Source organism: Cavia porcellus, unplaced genomic scaffold, assembly GCF_034190915.1.
Source record: "Cavia porcellus strain 051 isolate PalLab524CR breed Dunkin Hartley unplaced genomic scaffold, mCavPor4.1 scaffold_5, whole genome shotgun sequence".
Lineage (NCBI taxonomy): Eukaryota > Metazoa > Chordata > Mammalia > Rodentia > Caviidae > Cavia > Cavia porcellus.
This window is the reverse complement of record NW_026947488.1, coordinates 19,407,790-19,423,669: the sequence shown is the minus strand read 5'-3', so window position 1 is coordinate 19,423,669 and position 15,880 is coordinate 19,407,790. Positions and strand designations below refer to the sequence as shown.

At 40.6% G+C, this 15,880-nt stretch overlaps 1 protein-coding gene across 14 annotated transcripts in view; it reads right to left on the bottom strand.

The window, feature by feature from the left end:
* Nucleotides 1-15,880, bottom strand: part of Ptprt (protein tyrosine phosphatase receptor type T) — a 1,059,888-nt gene that overhangs the window by 154,914 nt on the left and 889,094 nt on the right. For all 14 annotated transcript variants that reach the window (XM_063248334.1, XM_063248323.1, XM_063248321.1 and 11 more), the window contains one exon: nt 4,392-4,527. In XM_063248334.1, coding sequence (XP_063104404.1) covers nt 4,392-4,527 — 136 coding nt within the window. The remainder of the gene's footprint in view (nt 1-4,391; nt 4,528-15,880) is intronic.

Here is a 15,880-nt window from a genome sequence, read left to right as displayed (position 1 = left end):
CCCTGTTGGCCTTGTGTATCTTAATTCCTGAGGCAAGTACAAGAAACAAAGTCTCTCCTGACTATTATCTCATTGTGTTTACAGAGATGTGTTAAGGGGCTTCGCCAAGGTTATCAGCAAATCAAAATATTGTAGAAACTTGAATTCAGGTTTTTAAATTCCTAGTCAGTAGTTGCAAGGTTTTTGCATCTTGCATCCAGAGAATCAATGTAAATTCATATATATATCTTAGAATAAACTCACTTTTAATCTAAAGAAACCCCATACATACTCTTAGTGAAGCTACTATTTAGACAAACAAGGCAGAAAGCTCAGTCTGGGCTTAAGAAGCAGAGCAGGTGAAGTGGGAAAGAGAGACAAAATGGATAGGATCATGCCTAAAACTGACTTTAGAATGTCTCCCTAAAAGTTATCTAATTCTTATTTGAAAACTACATAAAGGTATGCAGAGATCAATGTAGGATATTTATAAATCCTAAGTTAAAGATCTGCCAAAGAATATTGCTTAAATTTTGCTATGCAAAAGTATAACGTTGGGTACCATTCTCAGACTCCATGAATTGAGTCTCAAAGCCCGAAATTGAACTATATGAAATTTGGGGTATATGCATATAATTTCACACCTCACAAACAGACATCAAAGTGTAGAACTTCTCATATGTGAGTGGCTAACAAACACTTAAGTGATCAAGATGTACTGGTTAAGGCACTAAAATGTGAGTTTTCTACCTTAAGTTTGCATTAAAAGCACTTAGCACCCTATGGTATTAAGCTAAGGAGTCATATAGATGTCTTCACTGTAACTTGAGTGGCTATTTCTTTGGGGGAGGCTGTATCACTATCCCAAGGCAAGGTTGGAAGGAGTGAAGAACATTCAAGACTGAAGGGCTGGGTGATGATGGGGGGGGGGTTCTCTCCATGTAAAGACTCAGTATGATGCTCACAAAAAAAGAGATGTGTTTCTACATCATGGCATGATACTCATTCGAAAACATTTTGAAGTGTAAATATGATCAACAGGCCTAAGAGAAAAAGACAGGGCCATTGACTCTTGACAGTATATGACTGGATATTTTGAAGTGAATGTGGTTAATCCCATACTGGTAGGTAGTTAACTATGAGTCAGAGGCTCTAGATTTCCTTCTTATAATGCTCACCTAATTTCAAGTTGTTCTGGTTATGTATGATCCCACATTCAAAGGAGCCCAGTCAAAACAGCCAAGGATAACATAAAAAAGATTCTAAACTTAAATTTGTGTTATTTGCAAATATTAAGGAAGCCTCATTAAATCACCCATAAACTTTTCATATCCTTTTTTGCTTTTCACCTCTCATTTTCCCACTACAAAACAAATCCAAGCAACAACAAAACATCCCTCAGACTTTGTTGGTTGTTTTCTTCCCTTTCTTCTTCCTTCCTCCCCCACCACAATTACAGAAATGTAAATTAATTTAGTTTCTTCCGCTATGCCCTTCCTTCTTCTTTTGGACCTCAAAGCCATTCTCTGCCTGTTTTTTAAGTTCTATGTCACAAAATCACACCCTGAACAGAAAAAGAGAGACTCCCTGGAGAATGGAAAGGAGCCGTGAGGTTAATGATGGAAAACCCTTGAGAGGGAGAAGCTGGGGACACCTATCTTTACTGGCAACATCTGTGTCTCTAGCCTTAGAAAGACTTTGAGTCACATGAATCCATTAGGGTCAGAAAAAACAGATACAGCCACTGACCAGGGACAGCAGCAAGCTTAAGTTAGTAGAGACATAGCAGATGTTTGATTTCAGAGAACTCCTGGATCTACAAACTGTTTGGGGAAGTTTCTTTTCCTTTAGTTCTTCTTTCTTTTAGGCAGCTATGGATAGTAGTGTGGCTTTCTGTATGTTAATAATAGGCTCAACTGACCAATGTTTCCCATATTCATATAAGGGCTGAGTTTGGGAGAAGCACAAATAAGTGAAAGGCATCACTACACCCACAAATACCTTTGAGGGTTTACAAGATGATGGAATTAATTACTAGATGGCATGCAGGTTAGTAGAAAGATTGCATATTTATGTTTAATTCCTCTCCCTTCTCCTCCTCTGTATTCCTCCCTTTTCCAGGTTTCCCCTTCCCACACCTATCTGTAAATTTTTCTTATCAACTAAAGACACCAAAATGTTTCATTTACAAAAAGCAAAACAAAATGAAACAAAACACTATATGAAACACTGATGGGCATCCTCAGTCTCACTGTGACATTATCACAACGTGAAGTGTCTGAGTTTTGCTTCTCTAAGAAATGGTGATCATGGACCACCTGTTGGTTGAATCTGTCAAAGTGTTTTTCAGACATGAGAGATGATGTTAAAAAGCAAGAGGTTAAAACTTCATGAAAGATTCACTTTATAGTCACTCCCACCGTAGAAACAGAAAGCTCTTTCCTTTCTCCCAGAATGTCACACATTTCAGAAATAGCTGTTGAGAAGGAAGTTAAATTTCTTCACACGCTTGCAGACAATGGTGACGTGGGTTAAACCAGGCTTTAGAAAGAGCAAAATTGGAATAGTATATCTGACTTACAAATCAGTAGCAAGAAATGAGAAAATCACAGGTCTATCAAAGAGATATTCATTTCTATTAAAGTGGTCACTTTTTCCAGGTGGACAATCCCCAACTCACCTCCGCCTCTGATATATCTGTGACACAAGAAAACGTCAATGATCTTCTAGGTGCCATGTGCCTACTGCCCTCAGAAAAATTAAAGCTTGCATTCTGCCTCATATAGAGCAGTGGTCTAGTTCCTGGGACATACAAATCACATACATTTTACTGATACTACTGCTGCTGCTGCTGATATAATTATGCCGTGCTTTCTTTAGCCCTTCAAGGGCCCCCTGATCCTGGGTTGTCACAGTATATTCTCTTCCTCCTTGTTTCTCTCACAGTAATTGGTTAAGAACTTTAACTTACAAGCTATTCTTTTAGTCATATGAGGAAAGAATTGATCATCCTAGTAAAAAAAGATGTCAAGAAAGGACAAGATCCTTGCAATAAGATATCCTGGCCAGAGGAAGGATTGACTTATTTAAAGGACTATGTGAGAGAGACTGGGACATTCTGGCGCCTATGTGACCGAGAGAGAGAAGCCCGACCGGAATATATGGTGTGAATCACTGTATTTCTAAATCATTAGTGGCTAGAAATGGAGAAATTGCTTTTAATTTTTTGCTGCATTCATATTAATGTGGCTCCTAAGGTAGAAAATGAAATTAATCTTTGACACATTTTGTTTTTTTGTTTCAATGAGTAATAAGTTTCACAAGTGCCTTTTATCTTTAAGGTGGTAGGAAGCCCTTTAATCTTGTTCTTGGCGCTGTCCTGAACCCCGTGTCATTAAACCTTGAGTTTCAGGCCAAGACGTTAGTTTGCTTAGAAGAGTAGAAGGTTGTTTTCACAGGGGTCAGTGCCCCTTGCAGGTCATTATAGTTATAATGTAGATGAATGCTGTACGGGTCCTGGCTAGTGAAAACGAAGATGGAGACTAAGATTAGAGCGCTGGGAAATAAATTTGGAAGATACAGAGATGGGGAGTAAGTATGGCAATGTGAGGATAGGGAGGGCACAAGTGGTAAGGAGAACTCCTTATTTAGAGGAATAACCAATGAACTCTAAGGACAGTTACAGCTGACCTTCATTTTTATGTTTCCTTTCTTCCATGTATTTCTATAAATTGAGCCTCTAGCCTATGGACACAATCTTGGGAATAAGGCAACAATTTGTACCTTTGCTTCATGAGCAATATGATTTTTAGGAAATATACATAATTTGAAAACTGTTAGCTTGACAGAGGTTTCTAGGGAAACATCTTGTCGAGAAGTAAAAAGAAGCAGTGACTAGCTGGAAAAGAACATTTGTAGGACATAGACTATGAAGAAGCATGGAATAAGAGAATCTTTGGGTCTCTTAATTCATTAGAAGCTTTGAGGTCTGCTACTTGATCAGTGGACATCAAGGGTGAGTGGAGCTAAGAGAAATGAAGCAGTGTTTTCCTGAAACTATTGGGGGTCCCAGCTGTCTTAATGACATGACCAATCACAACAGAGCAGTTAACTTCAAGAAGACTCATTTCACAATACACAGAATCCCAGGCCACATCACAGTGGCCCTGCCATCAGAATTATTGGCCCCATGAGAAATTGTTTTTCTCAGGATCACTCGCCAAGCAGACAGCACACACCTTTCAAACAACACACGGACCCATGGTTTCCTACTTACTTCAAGACCTCAACCATCATATCAGATGATTTCTTTGGGACAGTGATCAACAGAACTATGACCTAGCTATACAGCAGTCATGCAGTGGGGTCCAACTTGGGTCAGTGGAGTCTTCAGGGCAAAGTCAGAGACTCACCTCCTTTTGATGGTGAGCATCACACCCAGCAGAATGATGATGAACATGAGCAGGCCAGCAATCACGCCGGCCATCTTCACAGTGTTGTCCACCTGTTTCTCTGGTTCCATGGTGTTAGAGTTCTGGGTGGAGGCACCTTGAGGAGAAAAGAGAAGGAAGATGTTGCAAAGACTCACCCATGTCACTTGACTTTAATAGTAATAATAATAACAACAATAGCTTACATTTAGTGAATGTTACCGGTGTGCCAGGCACTGTAGTGGGAGTTTCAAACACATTGCCCCATTTGATCCCACTTAATAATTAACCCCCTATGGAGTAGGGATTTTTATTAGAGCTTTCTGGAGATGAAGAGACTGACATGAAGAGAAATGGAGGTTCCCAAGTTCTATAACTGTGTTGTTGCATCTTTGTCTTCTAGTGAGAGCAAGTAGAAGAGTTATTCTTCCTATTGCTTTGTCTCTAGAATCTGACCTCGGACCCACCATTTGCTTTTTGCATTCATGGAATTATTCTTAACCCTATTTTATTCTTTTGGATAAATGGTGAATATCACAGCTTTATGAAAAGGCAACACAATTAAAATCACTAGATTTTTAAACAGAAAAAGGTAGGTTTTTTTCTTTAAAAGAAACAATACAGTAAAAAGTTCATTAAAGGGAATTGTATTGGGTTCAAAAAACCCATTCAGTTTTAGCATTTATGATAATGTTAATATTATAGGGTCTACCAGTGCCAGTTTATTGACTCAGCCCCTGATAGGGAAAGGCAGGGAACTGGCCACTCACTGTATCTTTACCCTTGTGCTGGGTGAGTCATAGATTTAGCTTGTCAAGCATCACAAAAATTCCTAAATGTGTACACTGATTTTTTTATTTTACAAATGAAAACACCAAGAGACTTGCTAGAATTCACATGGTTGATAAAGTTAGACCCCAGGTGTCTCCGGTTCGCTGAATCCAAATTTAGTCCTCCATAGTCCTTGAATTCAACTTTCACATCCCCTAATTCTTTAGTACTTCCCTTCCTAAAACATCTATTTTGCTCATACTATAGCAAACGTTAAGTAACAACAACAACAAAGGCCAAAGCCCAGCCTCTTGCTCTTCTACGCACTAGAGATCAAGGATGACTTCCTGTTTCAGACCCTGTGGGAATAACCCAGGGGCCTGTGCCCCTAGGAGTCTCTCATTGTCTCTCTTCTAAATTCTGATGTCACTTTGTAGATATTTAACAATATCTCTTACCACAATGTACCATTATTATTAGCTATTTGTTTCTACATCTGTCTCCTCCTTGGGTCTGCAAAGTCCTCAGAGGTAAGATTATGCCTTGTTTATCTTTGTTTTTCCATGTTAGCACAGAGCTTGACTCATAATAGAGGCTCCCTAAATGTTTGTGTTTGTTCAGAGTTTAGCTAAAGTGATAATGTCTCTGCCCACACACATTTGTTCTCATAGAACCAAACTGACTTTCTCCTTTTGCAGTCATGTAGTCACAGAACTCAGCTGAGTCTTGCATTTAAGGATGCTAAGATTCATAAGCTTTGGTTCCGATCTCCCAAACTCACTGATATTTAAGAACAAGTGCATTGGTGTACCTCTTTCTTTGTGCTTAGTAGTGTAGTGATTTCTTTCTCAGAGGACTTGCCACAACTGCTGGAACATGAATAAGTTGGATTTACTTAGTTGAGTCTCTCTAGTGAGAACAGTGAATCTTTAAGAACAGAGATTACATGCTATTCATCTCTAAAATGCCAGTGTCTAGCATTGGTTTCCTGCTTCATAATTGTTACTAATTTCATGATTATGGAATGAGATAAAGGTGCATAAACCAAAATCATTTGCTTTATTTATTTGCTCAATCATTTGGTGTTTTGCTACTCATTGCCCATCTACACTGTCTGTAGCTTCAGAGAGTCTTCTGAAATCACTTATATATGAAGGACTTCATTCTTTCCTTTCATCAGTTAAAAGCAAGATCAACTCATTAATCCTAGGGTTGTCTGAGGAGGTTCTGTGAATCTACAGCCTAGTAAATTCCTGGGGAAGTCAGTCAGTCTTTTCTTTAGTAGAGTCGCTATGACACTCCAGAGAGGAGGATAGTGCTGAGTGGCTTCTAGGTAGTCCCATCTACCAGATGGGATGTGAGATTTCTAGGATATGGCTAGTCCAATAAGCACCAAGTACAAAGGAAGTCAATTGCTTCAAATCACGATTCTCTAAATATTGATGTACTTTTTATTTGGCTTAGGAGAAAAAAGTTGGGTCTGGAGCATTTACCCATTGGCATAACTAAACTTAGAGCCGACAGTGAGGTCCTAGAGACTAAGCTTATGGGAAAACAGTGCCTGGAAAGGATCTTAGTGGAAGCTGTAACTGTAAGCTGTTACACTTAGTGTGATGGATCCAAACTTACTACTAAATAGGTACCCACTATAAGTCAGGCATTTGGTGATGTAGCATTGAACAGTACAGATACAGCTCCTGTCCTTTAATCAGTGGTGGTTGGGGGTAGAGATGCAATAGTAAACCAGGAATCCAAACTCAACACTATTAAGGATTTGGGAACAGAGGCACAAGACTCATGAAAAGTATAGCTGGGAAAAGAGTCACTTGTGAGAGGAACTGGCCAACAGGGTGCACTCCAAATCCATAAGAAGGCAAAGGAAAATGAGAGGAACCTACAGGAGCAGCAGAGGAAACAGCCTCGGTTAAGGCTGTGAGATGGGGCATCTGAGATACAGAATAAAAGGGATATGATCAGGTTAAGCAAGCCTGGAGATCAGGGTAAGTGAAGCTTGAGAGGGAGAGGGAACCAGGCATTTCAGGCCACAGTGAGGACTTCAGTTCTATAGCCCAAGAGACAAAGAAACACTGGAATGTTCCTGGAACAATGCTACATTCAGATTTGTATTTCCAAAAGATCCTTCCAACTTCATTATAAAACCACACTGGATTGGAGAGATCAGTTTTGAGATCATTGCAGCCACACAAGTATGAGTCAAGACAGTTGCTTAGACTCAAGTGATGGCAGTGGAGAATCAGAAAAAAAATAGTAATTACTCAACATTCAGTGGATGAGACATGGAGAAAAAAGGAGAGAGAATGTCAAGGAGGACCACAAGTCTTTCGTTTGTATGATAAGGTGGAAGTTAGTGCTATTTTGGGCCCCTGACACAATGGAAAATGAATAGCTTTGGAGGGAAAGTGTGTATATGTTTAGGGCAATTTAAGCCTGAGAGATAAAAATGTAGTTAGCTAAAACTGTAGGTCTAGAACTCCAAAAAGAGGTCTGAGCTGGAGGTAAAAATGTGTGAATGAGTCATGCACACAGATGGAATTGGAAGATGGAAGTTGATGGAATCACCCAGAAGAGAGAAAAGAGGGAAAAGGAAAAGTCAACTTACAACAGAGACATACGGGACTATAGCATTCAGCGAGTGGGTAGAGGAAGATAAATCTGCACAGGAAACACTGAGTATTCAGATAGGTAGAAAGAAAAACCACGAGAGGTAGAGCCAAGGGAACAGAGTGTTTCATGAATAAATGAGTAATCCAATACCAAATGCTGTTCCTAGGGCAGATTCAAGCTCTGTGCCGAAAGGAAAATGAAGAATTTTGGACAAGTATGAGAAAACTTTTCCCAAAAGAATTCCAAGGTATTGCTAAATAGACACACACCTTCCACAGTGACTATAACTCAATAATGGAACATACTTTAAGGCCATAGAGGGACATGTAGGGGATTCTGAGATACCATCTCAAAAGTCAGAGCTCAGTGGTTTAGATAAATTCAGTAAGTCCAACCAATAAGCATCAGAGCTGAAAACACAGACTCTGCACGGTTAGATTATTGGGGGAGCCATGCTTGCCTGGTCTAACCAGGCTTCAGATACAGGAAAGTGAATTTATGTTGGTAGGTAGAAAATCCAAGTTTCGTTTAAATATTCTTCAAGGGGATTTTCTGTGGTCTCGGGGGATTTGTGCTTCTGTCCATAAAAGAAGGTCCCAGCAGTATTCAAAGGTGCTAAGAACACATAGGAAATGTTTTTGGGACTAAAGGCCAGACAACATCCATGTGTGACTCTCATACTCGAAAGGAAGAAACAAGAGATGGAGACAGATGTTAGGCCAAGCCCCACACCTGCAGGAGACTCAGGAGCATATCCACAGGGCTCACATTATCAGTACTCACTGGATCAGAGCTGTGGTAAGATTTAGAAGAAACATATCAGAGTTGGCTACTGAGCATGCCTCCTGGAAACATGATAGCTTTTCCACACTTTTCAATACTTGGACTACATAGAAAGCTGTCTGCCTGTCCCTGTTTGTCTGTCTCTGATCAGTGCCCCCAAGATCCAAGGGACTGAATTACTTCTACCATAAGGCCACATTTTTCATTAGAATCAGGCTTAGTGTTAACTTCTGTCCTTAATAGACCCTGCCTCTGACTTGGGAGACTTCTACTGAGCAAGGACTGGGAATGTGAAAACTGGTAAGAATTTAGATACATCCTCTTCACTCTGTCCTTCACAGGATGCAACCTGAGAATAATACAAGCAAACCAGAATTGGCAACGAGGCACTGGGTGATAATTTATACAATCAGAGAAGCTTTAAAGCTCTGTTGGAGTCCCCTGTGGGATGTGGTCATCAAAAACAATCTTGTGAACTTAGCTTGCACTGACAAGAGACTGCTGTCTCCAACACAAGGCTGCATGACTGACCTTATACCCGCCACCATCTGTGCCCTCTGAGTTCTGAGGACTTTCAAAGGTTGAGCTAGTTCTCTCAAAGCTGCAGCATCTGCCTCCTGCCCTCTATTTTTCCCTAAAATCCCACCATGGCTTAATATCTCATCTCTTACTAGTTCCAACAAAAGCCACAGCTGACTTTCAATGTGCTTCCTGTGTATTCTTATGTATGGAAACCTGATGTCCAAGGGATGGCTGTTGGTTTCTTGGAGGCTGTTCAATCTTAGCTACATACATGGTACCCAGATGACATATTTTGTGACCCTTCTACTTCCTCCTGTGTTAGTAAAGTAAATAACCATCCCCATTGGTTTGCTTCAAGGATCCCTGAAGGAATCTCAACAGAGCTGTGCTGGTCTGTTCTTTTCTCTACTCATCAGCCCACTCAGGTGACTCTTATCCAGTTGTGACCTCAAGATCTCTCTGCCAAGAAGGATCTCTAGGGTGATGACAGGCTACTCAAAAAGTGTTTCAGGGACCAGAATGTTAGCATCCTACAGGATCTCACTAAAAATGCAGAATCTTGGAGCCTACCTCAGACCTACTGAAACTAGCATTTTAATTAGGTCTCTGTGTGGTTCATGGGCACGTTGAAGTCCAGAGATCATTGACTTTGAAGGTGTATCAGTCTGAATCAGGATTTTTCAGCTTAAAGAAGGGAAATTCAGATGGGTCCTAATTCTTACATTTAACAGCTACAGGGCCACTGTGGAGAATGAGTAGATTTGGTCTCTTAACTTTGAAAGGTCAGAATTACTATTACAAGGAAGATGAGGCAGGAGGTCAATTAAGGACCAAAATGCAGAAAAAAATTAATTTGAAGGAGATCTTTAGCTGTGGTTAAAGCCCAGAGCCTTTTTATAGAATCATGTAGAGATGACAGGTAAACAACCATGATTTCCAAATCTTGTTTCAGGACTAGTTTATCATTTTTACCTGCTCCTCTGTGTCTGTCTACTCTCACTTTCTTGCCTTCATGGATACTTAGCCAAGCACTCAAAATTTTACACTCAAGGAAGGCTGTTCTTTCTTGTCTGCCAGTTGAAACTTCCTCTCCAGTTCAAATCAGTATCTTTTAATTTTAGTGATGCCCATTCTGTTGGTGAGAGAACTCCTCCCTGACATCTTTAGAGACACGGGGGCTCCAACACTGGCTTTCTTCTCCCTGCTCTCACTGCCAGGTTACTGACAAAGGCGGGAAATGTCACCAACAATGTAAGCAGCTGTCTGGGGTCCTAGTGCTTTCCCTATAAGCAGAAGGGACTGTGTGACTTCTCATGATTTTGTTGAGGTTGAAATGCTATGGTTCTATGACACTGGTCAAAAATCAATGTTTCAAATTCGAAATATGTGAGCTTACATCCAGATGTCATTATTAATGGGTTGTGTGACCTTGATAAAATCTGTTAACCACAATGTGGTTTGGTGTCCTTGTTTGTAAATCAGTGAGGAAATACCAAATTCACAGAGATTTCTAAGGATCAAATGTAATAATGGAGATGAAAATGCTTGATAAACTCTAAGGAACTGTTTATACATGTCACATAATGATGACATGACCTTGGGACTGTCTTCAGGGTAAGCAGTGTTTAAAGTGCCTATGAATGATGGGTAAAAGACATTGGGGCAGAACCTCCATACAATCTGCTGCTTGAGCTCATCCCAATCCCTAAGAATAAAGGCAGGCAGGGCCCCCAGAGTGATATACTTAACTCTGCTCATATAGGCACAGCCTGTACCAGGCTTACATCTGGATGACTTAATGGCAGCAATAACATAATTTGGTAACAAGAGATTAATGATTCACTCCCAAAGTACTCTCACTGGCAACAGGCCCAATTTCATAGCTTCACTTCAGAGTATTTTCCTTGTAAAGATATGGTACAAAAATAGAAGTCATAGATAAAGAACATCTAATTGCAATAGATAAAACCCAAGCAAATCCCACTGGATGCATAACCCATGTGGGGGATCTTCACTGATGGTAAAGGAATGAGGCTGGTTCTTGGGGATGCAATTCCTAAAAGCTGCACTCTTTAAAACACACAGTGGCTTCTCAGTTATCCAAGAGCATATTATCCCCAGAGTGGCTTGTTGGAGGCAAATCTTACTGTGCTGGCAGTTTACCACTGTCTACTTAATGACTTCTTTTGTTGAAGAGTTTCTCTGTCTTTACTTTGGCTTTGCATGTGTCTGGCACCCAGTAGAGAAAATCTTTGAAACCCTGACTCTGAGCTGCTACCTTAAAGCCCCAGAAGGTTTAAGGCATTGCAGGCATCTCTGATTGTGGAAGTTTTGCCAAGAGGAGACAACAGGGAAAAGATAAGGAAACTGGGCAGCTTTCCTGCTCTGTTGAAGGCAGACATGCGCAGTCTACCTGCTTGATTGTGCTGGAAGCAAGTTTTCAGAATGACTGGCTATTTTTTAAAATGGAATAGAAATCCAAGATAGAACTTGGTAGAAGAGCATCTGGATACTTCATTAGATAAAACCTCTAGACTTTACAAATTGCATCCCAAAGCACAGAAAGTGTTTGTAATTGTGATCATGAACTACTTTGGCAGTCTTCAAGGATTGAAATTGTAGCAAACAGGAGGGGAGTGAGAAACCTGGGGAGAAACAAATGCTGTTGCATAAATGAAAAAAATGTGTATTCCAGATAGTTTACACTACTAAGTATAATTTGATATAGGAAACAAATATATAGCCTGAATGATAAAATCTGGTCCTCTCTCTTTACATCCTCATAAAAAGGAAACATAATTACTAGATATGATCATAGGCTCCATGTCAGTCAGCAGCCAACCAGAAAAGGGAAACTACTCCCAGAATTTAAGCGGAAGCAAATTTTCCAGCGAACTAGTATTCAGGGAGGAGGAGGAGGAGGAGGAGGAGGAGGAGGAGGAGGAGGAGGAGGAGGAGAAGGAGGAAGGGGAGGAGGAAGGGGAGGAGGAATAGGAGGAGGAAGAAGAAGATGATGATATGATCTAGTGATATCAGAAAGCCACTATCCAGTCCAAACTGGAGAAGCGCAGAGGTCAGGATCGTGTAGTGGAAGGTACAACTCCAGAACCGTGAAGCAAATTGGAACCACTGGGTAGACACAGTTGCTGTCAAAGAAAATTACTTCCCATCCCTTGCTCTACCATCTCTAACTCTTGTCTTTCCCTGTGCCAATCTTATCCCTCCATCAATTGGCCAAATGCAGAAGCTAACTGGCACAAGAGTAAAAGAAATTCACCTGCATGTCCTTGCAGAGGAAGGCCGTAATGAAAGAAGGATGTGAGACCAGTGTGAACTTCCTATGAGTAAGTGATGCTTGGCTCACCTCCAAGCCACATTTTAAGGTATCTGGACCTATACATCAGAACAAAGGGTTGGTAATGTGTCTTGCTTGAATTCATGACCATGACCAATTGTGACTGTTTGTTAGAATAACTATTCATTGAAGTATGATGCATACTTTGAGATTTTCATAAGATGGCAGCATAAGGGTCATGATACTTTACCCATGTGAAATATTAATATATTAATGATAGAGTCAGCACCTAATTAGGGCTTTGATTCCAACCTGGGCTGCTGCTTTAAATCCTTTGCCTGTACTGCCTTGTTTAAAATCTCACTGCAACTTTAAGGAACAGGTTCTATCATTATACCTATTTCACAGATGGGGAAATTAAGGCTCAAAGAGACTACACAATCTTAGTGCTGAAATATGGACTCTGCCAATCTAGCACAAAATTTATTCTCTTTAAACAATTATACAGTTTTGTTATTTCTATAATTGGAAGAGAAATTGCTGTGACATGATTTTGGTAGTCTTTGCTCAAGTATCTGGAAAAAAGAAGTAGAATAGTATAAAGGAGCTCTAGGGTCATCTTGACCAGCCAGACAAAAATTTCTTTGCATTTATGTGTCCCTTCTGGGCCTACCAGCTTCTGTATCAAGCAGTTCCAGTTTGTACCTGCCTTTTCTTGAAGATTATGTCTTCTTGTTTTCTCCCAGGAGCATATCACATTCTAATATCTAAAGGATTGATGAGCAAGTCATGAGAATCTTGTTATGTGAGCCAAATTATACAGGTTTTGTGCAACTGATATTTAAACTTGACCTTTTTAACTTAAGTTCCTTCATCCTTTTCACTTTTCTTGTATATCAACTATCATTTCCAAGCCCTTAATGCATGGAGTTTAGTTTTCTTATTAATCTTTGAGTTTTCTCTTGGAGACCTTTCTTAATATTTAACAACTAAAGCATCTCATAATTCCACAGGAAGACAAGTTTTGCTCAAGTTTTGGTGACTATTTCAATGTTCACTTTTTAATCTCACTGCTTAAATTTTTTAAATTGCTGACTATGTCCCCACACCACAGAACAGTGCCTCTTTCACTGGCTCTGGTTGATAATGGACTGCTTAAGGATTATTCCATCATTCTTTTAAGTGACATTACCTAAGATGTTTCCCAAGTAATAAATAAATTGCCTCAATTTATCATATGACAGTAATTGCTTTTAGCCAAGATTTAACTTGGAGTCAATGTCAAGCGGTTGAAAACATTACAGAGATACAAGTTTTTCAAAGATAACTCTACCTTTGACATAGAAAACCATTTAATAAGTACTGAGTTAAGTGTAAAGAAGATACACATTTCTAATATCCTCCATTCCACCAATATTACCTAACCAGCACTAAGAGGTTAGAATTGACTTCAACACAGCCTATACAACTAAATCTGCTAAATATTGCTGACAGAAGGTGCCCTCATTTTCAGTCTTAAATGGAGGTTAGCACCCTGTGAAATGAGAATCATGTTAATTGATTGTTTGAAAGTGCTTCAGCCACTCAGATAAATCATTCCCCATCATGAATTTTGCTTCACCCCATGAGTGTCCTGAATATGTATTTCTGGGTGGACTTTGTTTGCACAGCAAATGCTATGTGTTTGTCAAATTCTAGTTCCATGGAGAGTGGCTCAATGAGATGGTTCTATGATGCCCATATGGAAAATCTCTAGGAGCAAGAAAACTGCATTCAAAAAATGTTTCTATCTATCTAAACTTAGCACCCCACACTTAAGTAAGAGTAGCTATGCCCACTGATGCCACATGCGGCCAATGCTGATGCTCCTTTTGTAGGGGAAGATCTAGAAATTGCTTTGTACCACATATCATCAACTGCCGTCTTACATCCTGGGAGGTCAATTTTATAAGTATCTCAAGTGTCTAATGGAGAGAATTAGGTCTTTGACTAGAATAGGACTTTAAACTAAACTAGAGCTGGGTATAAGATTGTTTAAGACACCAGGAATAAGTTGTACTTTGAGGACTGGGTCAGTATCTGGCCACAGTCGAGGTTAACAGCCAGAAGGTGATGAGATAGGAGTCAAAGCTAAAACAAGGAAGGATTAGCAGCAGTCTGGGCCTTGGGTTTAGGGGTATTCTGGCACATAGCCAATTTGCACCCATGGTGAGAGTTCAAACTACACCTAGAGTTGTGCTTAGACTTTAACCAGAAACACAAGTTAGCCCTTGTAGCTGGAAGGTAACTGGAAAAGGCATATTACCATCAAATGCACTATAACCATCAGCACCGTTTCAACCCCCACTCACAAAGAAAAAGTACCAGATGCTTGTAACCTGAGAGATATTTGGTTACAATGATGATAGTGGGCAGACAAGTATCAGGCACAGAAGCTGCTGTCTTAGGACTCACTACTGATTGGGAGAAGTGTGCAAACTGAAAATCAAAGCTTCAAGTAATGAGCACTCCTACCCTGGTGTGTCCAGCAAAGGGTGAATAAAGTTTGCTCGGGTAATGCTAGACCACACCCTTAGTTTCCACATGTTATCAGTAGTGTGGAACACACTGATGCATGCCTGACACCACCTAGCAGCATCCCCACTTTCCCACCCACACTGGCTCCTTTGTGGTCTGGAAAACCTGACCTGTGGCTGAGGATGAAAAGGCTGAGTTAGCTCAGCACCGACAGAACTGGTTCCCTGCTTACAGAAATTTGCACTGGGCCTGGAACCAGGAGGCTCAAAGCTGCTTAGCTGCCACTGACAGGGGCACCCACAGCCTGCACGAGGGATTAAGGATTTAGTCTGAAGAGCAGATGTAAGAGAGAACACACACTCTGTAGGATGCCCTGTGGCAAAGTGATAGTTCCTTTAGACTTTTGCAGGAAGTAGGTATGAAAGAGCATGTGGTCACGCTAAACTGATCGTAATTTTCCCTGTGGAGTTCAGAGTGAGCCTGGGGCAAGTGTGGGACAAGGGAAACCTTCCCAGGAGCAGTCTTTGGCACCGTACAAAGCCAGCCAGGGATGTCTGCGGTCATATAATTCCAGGACACACAGAGAACAGGTGACAGCATCCTGGTCTGTGATGCCAAGGGCATTCCATGGCAGGACTAGTAGCAGTTGCTAAAACTATTCTAATGCAGGAGGCAGGAAACAAAATAGAAAGGGAAGGGTTAAAGTCACAGAACAGAAATCAGTCTGGGCTGAAGGCAGAGTACAGCAAACGAGGGTCTTCAGGGAAGAGGCAGAATGGACTAATGAGACACTCAGGGAAGTCAGTGCTCAGTTCTGGTCTCCCTGAGGTCTATCAAAGAGGCAAAGCATTTGAGGTTCAACTGCTGACTACATTCCTGTGTTCAGATTCACTGTGTTTATAAAGTGTACTAGCTTCCTTCGGCTGTGGATGCAAATTACCACAACTTGGGTATCTTA